This window comes from Leptidea sinapis, chromosome 19 (assembly GCF_905404315.1).
Source record: "Leptidea sinapis chromosome 19, ilLepSina1.1, whole genome shotgun sequence".
NCBI lineage: Eukaryota > Metazoa > Arthropoda > Insecta > Lepidoptera > Pieridae > Leptidea > Leptidea sinapis.
Window position 1 is genome coordinate 3411908 of NC_066283.1, and position 13119 is coordinate 3425026.

The window sequence follows — 13119 nt, forward strand, 5'->3', positions numbered from 1 at the left end:
GCTTTTTGCACGCACTCTGTGCTTATATTTTGGGATTTTGGAAAGCATTTAAATTGATACAATTTAATAAATAACATCGCAATAAGCATAATTATAAATTAAATCAATATGAGGCTGTTGTTGAAACGATTTTTTCCTTTGATAAATATAAATTCACAATCTCAGTTCAAATTGATGCCGGTACGCAAATTTTCATCAAAGGATGCACAGAAAAAGAGCGAAGTTGTGGAAAAAACGGAAGAACTAAAAAAAAGTAAGAATGTTATATTATTGTTATTATAATAATACAATATCAATTCATGATGGGACAGTTGTATTAAATCAGATACTACATGATATCACCGAAAGATCAAAGAATAATTATGTTCACTTTGTTTGTGTTTCTTCCGTCGTGTGGAATTCATTACTTTTTATTGTAAAAACTCGATATTTCTTTTAATTCTCATATAAATAGCATTTATGTATATAAGTGTATAGTCTTTGAATGAATGGTGCTAATAAAGTAACCGTGAGTATAACTATTTATACTATATTTATACTATTTATACTATATCTATATATACGGTAACACTTATTTATTTATGTATCAACAACTGAGACCTTAGAAATTAAGATTTATATATAGAGTTATTATTTTAATTTTAGTTAGCATGTAAGCATTTTATAACGGGCATCTGACATCACTGAACATTTCATGGGTTTTCTGTTTGTACTGTCACTTATTTTTACTAAAAAGCACTAAACATTTAGTATAGTTATTTAACAGATTGAATATATTAATAACTATGATAGTAAATAAATCTAGATGTTTAAATAAAATACTTGAAGGATTAAAATGTGTGCAATTGTAACGGTTTTACATGAGATGTTTGAGTAAAAGTTACATTTTTATTTTAGTTAACCCGACGTTTCAAGACCTTTCCAGATCTCATTTTCAGGGGGACTGCAGATGAAGTGCAAAAACCGTTACAATTTCACACATTTTTATCCTGTAAAAGTGTTTTATTTAAATGTGTATCACTCGCGTTAATTAAAGAAAATACTAAATCTAGATGTAATATGATTCATTGACTTTGTTATTATTTAAATTTACAGATATAGTGGTAGATAAGTATGGAGGTATAACAACATTGAATATTGACCGTCAACCAACAAGAAATAGCCTTGATGAAGCAACACTTCGTGAGATGGCTGCAGCTATTGATGAATTTGAGAAGGATCCTGAGTCCATGGTACTGGTGTTGAATGGAGAAGGTGGCAGCTTCTGTTCGGGATTTGATGTGGATGAGATTGAAGCAAAAGGATATAGTGTTCTTACTGATGCTGCAGTAAGTGTGTCTTGAGTTCTTTTATAATATTAATTGATTAAAGTAAATAGATCTCTCTAGTTTGAGCCATTGAAATTTAAAGAATTTGTTCTTTGTGTGATAAGGTATTAAAGGTGGATAATTTTGGTTATTTAAAGGCGAGGCTACTTCGTCGTCCCCTGTGTGATAAGCCAACAATAGCGGCTGTCTCTGGGTACGCTGTTGCAGAAGGGTTCGAGCTAGCTTTGTCCTGTGATCTGCGGGTTATAGAGGACACAGCAGTATTAGGCTGCCTTGGGAGAAGATTCGGTACTTATGTTTTAACTCCTTATTCTTTATAAGGCTTCATATCTCTAAAAAATAAACAAAATCCTTATAAGGTCCCTGTCGTGTGTCTGAAAAGACATTTTCTGGCCTGCCGAGGGCTACAACAATGTGTAGACACACATTGGCTAGAGTGCCATTCATTTTCTATTTTTCTGGCACTGCTAATCACTTATATGAACACTGCTGGAATAAGCCTGTTTGTACTTAGAGTATTTATTTTATTTTACATTTTTTGGAAAACTTACAGCTAGGTTAAAAAATATAAGTTACATACATAATTACAGAAGGACAATTAAAAGTTTTCACAGACAGGAATCGATATATGATGTAAGAGTTAAGTGGACAACAAATACGAAAATTATATAAAATGATAAAGAAACAAAAAAAAAATTAACAAAAGTATAACAAAAGTATAATGAATATAAGAATATTAACTTTGCTGCTTATCAAAATAAAGGAAAAAATAATGAAATATTCATAAATTGGCTCTAAAGCATTATTTTTTAAATATTTAGCTGATGCATCAAAATAAAATTGTATGCTTGTTGCCAGGGGCGTGCATTCCATATATGCCAATAGGCATAGCCTACCTACCATATTTAGAGTCTAATTAATATACCTACACTTGATTCCAAGATAATTCAGATAAATTTAGTTCTTTTTCTTTTATAATCGAACTTCTATTGATCACCCAACCCCAAACCTGCTGTTTATTTTCTACAACGAAAACTGTGCAGAATGATACTAGTTATGGTGACTTGCATAATTTGACAAATCTTGTTAAAAACACTTATCAATCTGTCGAATATATCGACAGAACGGCAGAAAAATATTGGTAAGAGAATTTATATTTTATACTTATAACAGGAACTAATTTTTTTAATATTAATCGTGAATAAAGGAAAGCCTGGAAAGCCAATGCACGCCCCTGCTTGTTGCTATTCTACAAAATGATACTAACGAAATTAAGAGAAAAATTTAAAGAAATTAATAAAGGTTGCCACTCTAAATAATCTTGATAAATACATGTATGTAGACATTTTGTTGCTTTTTAAAGTGATCTCACTTCTGGGATTAATTAAGTTCAATTTGTAACCAAAATTTAAAAATAAGCGTGACTCGAACCCGCGACCTCTTGGGTTCCGACCGAGCGCTCTACCACCGAGCCATCCATTCAAGTGACATATAGTTCGTAAATCTTGGTATGTCTTGTTCAACCCTTCGAGTCCCGCATCGTTCATAAATTTGAGTTACAAATTTAATTTATATATTATGTAGGTTTTACAACATGATATTTTAACAAAGTTTAATAAAAACAAAAGGAAGCTGGCTGAGTTTCTTGCGCTCGTTCTTCTTAGGTCTCAGGCCATAATTTTCGAAAGGGTGTTAGTTTTAACTTTCAATTATTAATCATTTAAGATACTATTTTGAATTTAAAATATGTATTTGATATGCACTGAACGCCGTTGCTGACGTGTCTTAGAAAATAGCCGTGTAGCGGCGAGTATAATTTTCGAACTTAGCATTTGAATATTGTTGGCCCTCGCCAAAGTGTGGGTGATTTAGAGAATCCAGCACCTAAGAAAATCGAACTTGTCAAAAGATTTATAAAATTCAACTCATATCAGCTCTTAAGATAATCCCACTATCGGTTCCGTGCCATCGGTCATACAGAAGCAGCGTAGTTTACAAGTATTTTTGAGTTAAAATGCCTAAAGGCATTTTAGCGGATAAATACTCAAAAAAAAATTGCTCGCATTTTTAAATTTGGACCGATAATTGTTGTTCAAAATAACTAGAATTTAAACGTCTTTATAAATCACAAGAAAAGAAGAAATCATTTTTTCATTTTGCATTTTGACTGATTTTGTAAAAGAGCTAAGAAACATGATAAATCACCTCCTTTTAGAAGTCGGTTAAAAAATAGTTCAATTTTGCTTAACGCATTTGGGGGCTAAAATTATAACAAATAGTCATCCCTATCACCTCCGGAAGAAAATACGTTGAATTACATATAACCTTGTAAAGGTTAGGAATCAAAAGGAAAGAAATGAAAATCTATCGGCAAACACCAAGTGGAGGCTAGATTATGGGTACCACAACGGCGCCTATTTCTGCCGTGAAGCTGTATAAGCACTATTGTGTTTCGGTCTGTAAGGCGCCGTAGCTAGTGAAATTACTGGGCAAAGGAGACCTCACATCTTATATCTCAAGGTGAGGAGCGCAATTGTAGTGCCGCTCATAATTTTTGGGTTTTTGTAGAATCTGAGGGACACTGCATTGTAATGGGCAGGGCGTATCAATTACCATCAAATAAACTAACTTCAGCTGAACTTCCTTCGCGTTTCGTCCCTTACTGTCATAAAAAAACCAAATCATGCAAAAGAGCGATTGACCAAGCCAGATCAGTCTAAAACTGACTATTGAGTGTCAATGTTAGTAAATTGAAATCGAGTACCATAATAATATTTTTTATTAATAAATATTTTATTTATTGATAACTGATACAATTAAATGCAGTATCTTAAATATCAGTACTTTAAAGTGAATTAAAAAATTATTTAAATTAAATATCAACTAAGAATGCTTTATTTTTGCATTAATTGTAGATACTGTGTTGGGCACTTTTTGGTAGGAGAAAATCTTATCGGTTCGCGCACGCGATAAATTCACTTACCACTGTTTTTGCGGTGTTCTATGTGTTGTTACTTGTAGGTATTGTAATGTTAAAAGCTAATCGAACAATATTTTCACCATCACGGATATCTCAAGTAATATTAATTAGTATTGGCCTACCTACATATTGAAAAAAAAAAAACAATTTTTATTTTTGTTCGAATGAAAATTGTGTTCCACACCGGCACACCCTAATTTCTCTGTTATATTTGAATAACCGATGCACTATGGCTTAAAATCGTCGCACAGACGGCAATCGCTATCCTCGTCTGACAAATGATGTTACGCGCTAACTCTCTTTCACTCTACCTAAAATATTTATCATCTTTAACAGCCAGCAACCCTTATTTGCGGCCAGATTTAATTAGGTAACCATATATGATAATTAAAAGAAAAAAATTTGCTTTAATATGATATATAATTAATAAATATACGTTATGAACGTATAAATGTATCGAAATCATACCTGTTTATACCTGGCTGCGAAGAGGTGCGGCCAGGTGCGCAATGGCAACCGTGATTTTTTAAAATCATTATGTAAATTGCCGTGATGTAGACGATATTTTATTTAAAAAACAAGTGAACGAAATTTTTTCCCAAAAATCAATTAAAAATAGTAGCGGCCAAAATTTGATAGGCAACTTCGTAGATATATATTATCTTAATTATAATAAAAATTTGGTTTTTAGCAAATAACCGATGAGCGCACTAATCGTGCAGTCGGATCTTAGACCATAATACCTATTTTTAACACACAACACACAGCAACTTCATTTATTTTATTTCATTGTACAAACAGTAACCACAAAATAAAAAACTTGAGCAAATAAAGTAAAAAGCACAATGGCCTTGCACTTTGTAGCAGAACGAAATAGATTATAATCTATTGGACATGGGAACGAGTGAGACAGATATGGGATGGTTAAGATTTAGGCGGTGGGCCAATAATAGGCTAGCTTACCTTACTCTGTTAAATTGCGAAGACATGTTTTTGGAACATTTGATATGTAAACAGCGCACCTTCTGTGGTCGTATAACTTTCGACGAACACGTTTTCTAAATAATTTCTATGTAACGGAGCCGCTCCTAATATGCGTTTGTAAAATTTGCGTTTACCACTAAAAAAACCCCATTTGTCGTATCACCGCTCTTCGACAACACTTCCCTCAAAGCCTCGCCTAGTATCGGAATACTGGGTCTCGAAATCTCGAGTGATTGCCAATTTCGTGGTCATCTGGAAGGCAAAGCCAAATTGGCTTCAAAGAAACTGGGCGTCATTAATAGAGCACGGCAATATTTCATGCCGGCCCACATACTAGCGCTCTACAAAGCGCAGGGCCACATATGGAATATTGCTGTCATCTCTGGTCTGGCGCACCCCAGTATCAGCTCGATCCATTTGACCGCGTGCAACGCAGAGCAGCTCGAATTGTCGGGGACCCAGTGCTCTGTGAACGGCTGGATCACTTGGCGTTGCGTAGAGACGTCGCTTCATTGTGTGTCTTCTACCGCATTTATCACGGGGAGTGTTCCGAAGAGTTGTTTAACCTGATTCCTGCCGCCGAATTCCACCTTCGCACGACACGCCACAAGTTAGGATATCATCCTCACCATCTGGATGTGTGGCGGTCCTCCACAGTGCGGTTTTCAAGGAGCTTTCTTCCACGTACTACAAAGCTTGCAAAAGTGGAATGAGCTTCCTTGTGCGGTGTTTCCGGGACGATACGACATGGGTACCTTCAAAAAAAGCGCGTACACCTTCCTTTAAGGCCGGCAACGCTCCTGTGATTCCTCTGGTGTTGCAAGAGATTGTGGGCGACGGTGATCACTTAACAACAGGTGAACCGTACGCTCGTTTGTCCTTCTATTCCATAAAAAAAAACTGCCTACCAAGGGTTTAGCGTAAGGTAAAACCTTGGTAAAACTTACTGGGTGGGTGTTTAATAAATGTTTGGCTAGGTATAAAATGATAAAACCAAATTAAACTAAATTAACTAAAACAATAGGTGCTATATAAATTTATTTAGTTTTTATTGAGGTAGGCTGTGTCTATTTGCCTATATTGAATGCACGCCCCTGATTTGTAACAATACTGGTTGTGTTACAATAGTGTTGTGCATATCTTATAAGTGAAATTGAATAGATTTAGTGAATAGTTTCGATATTAAACAATTTAAATAGTGTTTTTACTTGATTAATATATTATTGAAAATAAGTTTAAAAATTTAAATATTATGAAATTTGAATACTAAAAGTTCTAAGTTTTCACTTCTGCTGAGCTTCTCTACAATTGCCAATATTTTATTACCTATGAAATGTGAATAATTTAAATTTTATGCCTTCTGTTGTACCTACGGTTTTCCCTAATGATATACTGGATGGTTTGGTTCCAGGCCCAGCTTTTTATGTATCAATTTGTCGCTAGGTGCGCCCCAGGGATTGTTCGGTGGCAGAAAACTAACGGCACTCATAGGACTCTCTCGGGCGTTAGACTTGTTGATGACAGGTAGACCAATATCAGGGAAAGATGCAAATACGTTTGGGCTGGCGTGTAAACTCACATCTACTGGCACAGGTGAGAAGACAATACTTTACAAGCGATTATTTTTTGAAAGGATTTTGTGAAGGTGAAACTTCTTTGCACAATGGTAAAAATTTTATGGAAGAAACGCAATATTAGTGACACGAAAATGTGGGACGTTTTTGTCCAAGAAGAAGGAGAGAACGATTAAGAGAGAGTGAGAAACGGCGTACGTAGCATGAAGCACATAGCCATGGAGGCTGGAGCGATAGAGAAAAAGGATATCGAGGAAAAATGCACGCTATTCGTTATTGATGTATTCGTTTATTCGTTGAATATTACAACTTTACACGTATTAAATTTGTAACCAAAATTTAAGAACGATGCGGGACTCAGACCCACGAACTCTCTGGTTTCGTCCGAGCGCTCTTCCAACTGAGTCAATCGTTCGAGTACACATGGATGGTAAATTTTGGTATATCTTTCTAGTTCAACTCTTAGGTTGTGGTTCCATCTACAGGATCTACTTTACAGTTGATAATCTGCTCAACCGCAATAATTGCATATTGAAATTGACTTGAGATGTCGCTCTTTCAATTGTTATAAACTTGCAACAAAAATTTGTTACAAATTTAATTTGTATAAATGATTTAATGAACTTGAATCTTTGAACATCAAAAAGCGATGTTGCCGTCCCGCGCGCTTCAAATTCAAAGTCGCTGGGCGTCCATCAGAAAGATTTAAAGCGACGTTGCCGCTTCTCGCTCCTTGCCACATCTTGCGGTCACTACAAAAGCCGAAATCGTGCATCCCTCCAGTGGTCAATGTACATTATCAGTACAAAGAATTTAATCTTTCTAAATTTATTTAAATAATTATTTTATTTGAAAAATTCACTTTTTCAATTTAAACTTATTAATAAAATAATTATTTTTGCGTTACTTCTATGCACTATCCTATGTTATTATTAAACGATACTGTATAATGAGCATTTGCATAAATTAATTTCAGCACTAGGTGAATCAATAAAGCTTGCCAAATCATTGACAAAGTTTCCACAAAACGCACTCATAATGGATAAACTAGCAGCTGTGAACTCACAGCTCAACCCGAACAGTGAAGAGAGCATGAGAGATGAGGCCGTGATGGCCAGTCTACTAGGATCTGCCATTGATGATCTGAACAAAGGAGTAAAGAAGTTCCAAGGAGGTAAGTGTTCGAGCTGATCCATCAAACAGCATTGTACTATAATTTTTGCTTTGCAGATACAAGTTTAGTTACCTACTCACATAATCTTGTGATGTATTGGCCAAGACAGACAGACCTGCATGTCTAGCCTATAATTAACCCGGCCTGTATGATTCACCAGTTACTTCAATCATATTATTTAGTTTAGTTTATTAAATAAAGCAAAGAATATGTAAATCAGTAAAGGATCATGGGCAAAATGTATGGTATGTGTCCTCACTGACCGTTGAAAGCTCTTTTTGTGACGATCAATTTGTACTATGTAGGTGAATCTCAAATTGTTGTGTGAATAATTAACAGTTATAGCTAAAAAAGTATATACAACTATTTGTTTTCCTTACGGTGAAGCAAGAAAAATCTTATTGTGGCGAGCTTTATCGAAAATGGTTTCTACATCATAGAAGTGTTTAGAGAAGAAGATCGTGACATGCACTTGTATAATATTTCTCAAAATAGTTGGCTCTAAGGAGGAAGAATTCGGTCTAGTCATGTTAGAGCGAGAATATATCACAATAAACAGGGATGAAATTGGCATATTGCGTATAAACGTAATATGCGACTATTACTGTACGTGAGAGTAGTTAGCTGGTGTATATACTACGCGTCCACATTATCGCTGGACCTCGCTGGAACGTGGAAGCCCCCTCCCGTTCTCCTTTCACCCCCTTGCGCTCGTCCTACTGCGTTAGTACGGTTTGCAGTTTCATTACCGTTTCGCCATGTCATGATATTTTCGTGCTATCACTGTTTTGTTTTTGAAGTTTTCATTGTTACGTTTTGACTTTTTTTGTTAATACTTATATAGTTTCTGTCAGAAAAATAATAGTACATTACAATACAAGTGCGCACGAGTATCGTATACTATTATTCCTATTAAGATGCGCAAATCTCGACCACTATAATTATTTTCATATATTATTTATTATATTTTATTTTCCCGCAGGCTCACCACATTCCCGCACGCTCTGCTACATTCCCGCACGCTCTTGTCAACGTGTGTGAAAGTGGTACTTTGCGAACGCAAATGCATGCGCAAAATCGAACTTTGCGCACGATAATAGGAAAATACTTTTCTAATGATCTTATTTTGTAACATATCCACTGCTCGCACAATAAAGTTAAAATTATATAGCTGTGCAGCGTTACTGACATGTTAAGACGGGTTTAAATGTTTTCATGCCACGCTATTTATCATACTTGCTGATATGTTTGATAGCTTGGTCGTAAAAACCCGTACCAGTGGTCTTATTTCAGACTGTTCGTACGTTTATATAATCTGTATTTATATTGATTACAGGTATTGGTAAACACGGCAAATTCTACAAGCTAACAGAAGTTCCACTTAAAGAATGGGAGCTGGAGGAGGCGTTTGAGGAAATTACAGTCACCGAAGATAATAAGGATGATAAAAAGTCGTAGTTAGTTGTTTAAGTTATTTTATTTGTTATTGTTGCAAAGTACCTACGTAGAATATAATAATTTAAGTATTTGTTTGTTTTAATTAATAATTTAATAACGATCGACCACATACTTTTGTTTTCTATCGTAGAAAACAAAAAATAATTGGATTATTTTTAAATATAAGCAGCCTAAGGTTCTTCGTATAACATGAGCTGTTGGTTAGTGAAAGTTCCGTAAACAAAGGTTCAGCTGTTAAGACGCAACAAACAGACACGCTAAAACGTTGTCAATCAGTTTTCCGGTAGGTATTCTCGTCAAAAAGTTGTGACTTTGAAGTTAAACATCTTTTGGGATGATGATATGAATTCTATTGTTTCCAAGATTATCATGAAAAACGATGATGATTGATAGCTGCAAAAGTATAAACTAGAATGGTTTTTTGAAATCCAAGATGGCCGCCGTGCAAAATTGTTTTAACATTTTAAGTAGTTCAGGATTGAAAGAAGAAGAAACAAACTCACACCCGCATTTATAATATTAGCACGTATTTAATAAAAAGCCTGTATTCTATTTTGATGTGATTTATTATAAATTTAAGAGTGGCGTATTATGATAAATGAAACAGCAGTACCCAATTATAATTTATTCGGTATCTGTGACTCCCCGCTGTGCCTGATACTTGTAGTGCAGGTCGGAGCAGTCCTCGTTGGAGATGTTGACCCAGCCCTGGTCGCTAATGTGGTATACGCGGATAATGCCACCGGAGTACGCATCCCGGTGCGTCGCGTGGTAGATAGCACGACGCCCAAGTTCTAAAACAATGTATAACAATTAATAATTAAAAAAAATAAAGACAATATTCGTGACCTAAAAATGAATGTACTTAAACCAACAAGTGGGAGGCTCCTTTGCACAGGATGCCGGCCAGATCTATGGGTAAACCACGGTGCCATTTTCTGCCGTGAAGCAGTAATGTGTAAGCAGTACTGTGTTTCGGTCTGAACGGCACCCGTAGTTAGTGAAATTACTAAGCAAATGAGACTTAACATCTTATGTCTCAAGGTGACTAGCGCAATTTTAGTGGCGCTCAGAATTTTTGGGTCTTTCAAAAACCCTGAGGGGCACTGCATTGTAATGGGCACCAATCAATTACCATCAGCTGAACGTCCTACTCGTCTCGTCCCTTATTGTCATAAAAAAGACCACACAACACAAGGGTAACTTCAATGCGATGTTAATAGTACTACTACTATTGCTCTTCGAGCGTGTTCGGTCTTTGCATTGTGTATTGTTTGATAATTTTTGATTTCGAAGGTGCCGTCTATCGCTGCGAACTGAACAGTCGCGTGACGATGTGTTATCTTACAAACCGCCACTTCCGGTTGCAATCGCCGTACCAGAAGGTGTTGTCCGAGACGTTCTAAGCTTTCTCAATTGTTGAAAACCAGGTTGGTTACTGTAGTGCCATTCACTGTTGGAAGCTGTTTGTGGCGAGGAGCAGTAAAGGTAGGTTGTATAAGCACATTGTTTTTATTACGCCTACCAGACAATAACAGTCCATTTCTAATGTCGAACAGAGCGAGTCTGCCTTAGTTGCAACGAGGCGACTATTTTTAACACACAAAATACAGCAACTTCAGTTATTTTATTTTATTGTTGAAACAGTAACCACAAAATAAAAAACTTGAGCAAATAAAGTAAAAAACAAAATGGCCTTGCAGTTTTTAGCAAAACGAAACAGATTATAATCTATTGCACATGGGAACGAGTGTGACAGATATGGGATCGTTGGTTTTAAGTGTTTACTTCGGGAGTCGTGATATAATTGGTTAAGATTTAGGCGGTGGGCCAATAATAGGCCAGTAGGCTAGCTTACCTTACGCTGTTAAATTGCGAAGACATGTTTTTGGAAGATTTGATATGTAAACGAACGATCCTAGGTACTAATTCCCCAGTCCCTCGATTATGTAAAATTTTAAATTCTTAAAGCGTAGCTGATATAGACATATTTGCTGATTCCTTAGCCAAATTCAGCAAGACCATTTACAGCATCATTGGTAATCTTTAATAATGTTATAATTGGAAAATTGATGTACTGTGTATAACTCATTTATTAATTTAAAAAAAAAATAATTTGTAACTTATTGTATATAATACCTAAAATTAATTTCTTCTGTGCATGCTGTGTTTATTTGTAAGTAATCACTACATTTAGTTCCTAGTTTTTAGTTCTACTTTTTATATTTGTGTGTATTATTGTAAGTGATTGTAAATAAACCTAATAAATAAACAGCGCACATTCTGTAGTTGTATAACTTTTGACGAACACGTTTTCTAAATAATTTCTATGTAACGGAGCCGCTCCTAATATGCGTTTGTAAAACTGCCTTCCAAAGGTTTAGCGTAAGGTAAAACCTTGATAAAACATACTGGGTGGGTGTTTGATAAATGTTTGGTTAGGTATAAAATGATAGAACCAAATTAAACTAAATTAACTAAAGCAATAGGTGCTATATCATTTTTATTTAGTTTTTATTGAGGTAGGCTGTGTCTATTTGCCTATATCGAATGCACGTCCCTGATTTGTAACAATACTGGTCGTGTTACAATAGTGTTGTGCATATCTTATAAGTGAAATTGAATAGATTTAGAAATTTAAGTATTTAAACTTAAAATAGAAAGAAAGAAGAAAGAAATTTAAATATTATGAAATTTGAATACTAAAAGTTCTAAGTTTTCACTTCTGCTGAGCTTCTCTACAATTGCCAATATTTTATTACCTATGAAATGTGAATAATTTAAATTTTATGCCTTCTGTTGTACCTACGGTTTTCCCTAATGATATACTGGATGGTTTGGTTCCAGGCCCAGCTTTTTATGTATCAATTTGTCGCTAGGTGCGCCCCAGGGATTGTTCGGTGGCAGAAAACTAACGGCACTCATAGGACTCTCTCGGGCTTTAGACTTGTTGATGACAGGTAGACCAATATCAGGGAAAGATGCAAATACGTTTGGGCTGGCGTGTAAACTCACATCTACTGGCACAGGTGAGAAGACAATACTTTACAAACGATTATTTTTTGAAAGGATTTTGTGAAGGTGAAACTTCTTTGCACAATGGTAAAAATTTTATGGAAGAAACGCAATATTAGTGACACGAAAATGTGGGACGTTTTTGTCCAAGAAGAAGGAGAGAACGATTAAGAGAGAGTGAGAAACGGCGTACGTAGCATGAAGCACATAGCCATGGAGGCTGGAGCGATAGAGAAAAAGGATATCGAGGAAAAATGCACGCTATTCGTTATTGATGTATTCGTTTATTCGTTGAATATTACAACTTTACACGTATTAAATTTGTAACCAAAATTTAAGAACGATGCGGGACTCAGACCCACGAACTCTCTGGTTTCGTCCGAGCGCTCTTCCAACTGAGTCAATCGTTCGAGTACACATGGATGGTAAATTTTGGTATATCTTTCTAGTTCAACTCTTAGGTTGTGGTTCCATCTACAGGATCTACTTTACAGTTGATAATCTGCTTGTTGTTTCTAGTTTTGTAATAGAACTTGTAAGAAACTTCCACAAAAAATTCTTCGATAGCTGTTCTGAAGTTTCAACCGTATTACAGCGCGATAAGGT

At 35.5% G+C, this 13119-nt stretch overlaps 2 protein-coding genes across 6 annotated transcripts in view; one reads left to right on the top strand and one right to left on the bottom strand.

The window, feature by feature from the left end:
- The window catches only part of LOC126969940 (probable enoyl-CoA hydratase), a 22971-nt gene continuing 9852 nt past the window's right edge, over window positions 1-13119 (top strand). Inside the window, exons 1-6 of one of the 4 annotated variants that reach the window (XM_050815579.1) lie at window positions 4-253; window positions 1096-1328; window positions 1466-1616; window positions 6736-6885; window positions 7843-8040; window positions 9377-9566. In XM_050815579.1, coding sequence (XP_050671536.1) covers window positions 109-253; window positions 1096-1328; window positions 1466-1616; window positions 6736-6885; window positions 7843-8040; window positions 9377-9498 — 999 coding nt within the window. In that variant the 5' untranslated portion in view covers window positions 4-108 and the 3' untranslated portion in view covers window positions 9499-9566. Of the gene's footprint in view, window positions 254-1095; window positions 1329-1465; window positions 1617-6735; window positions 6886-7842; window positions 8041-9376; window positions 9567-12377; window positions 12528-13119 lie in introns of those variants that run through there. The other 3 variants (XM_050815578.1, XM_050815581.1, XM_050815580.1) reach the window with 3 other exon arrangements.
- LOC126969942 (proteasome subunit beta type-5) overlaps window positions 10046-13119 on the bottom strand; it is a 25620-nt gene continuing 22546 nt past the window's right edge. The window contains exon 6 of one of the 2 annotated variants that reach the window (XM_050815584.1): window positions 10046-10292. In XM_050815584.1, coding sequence (XP_050671541.1) covers window positions 10123-10292 — 170 coding nt within the window. In that variant the 3' untranslated portion in view covers window positions 10046-10122. The remainder of the gene's footprint in view (window positions 10293-13119) is intronic. The other variant, XM_050815585.1, reaches the window with a different exon arrangement.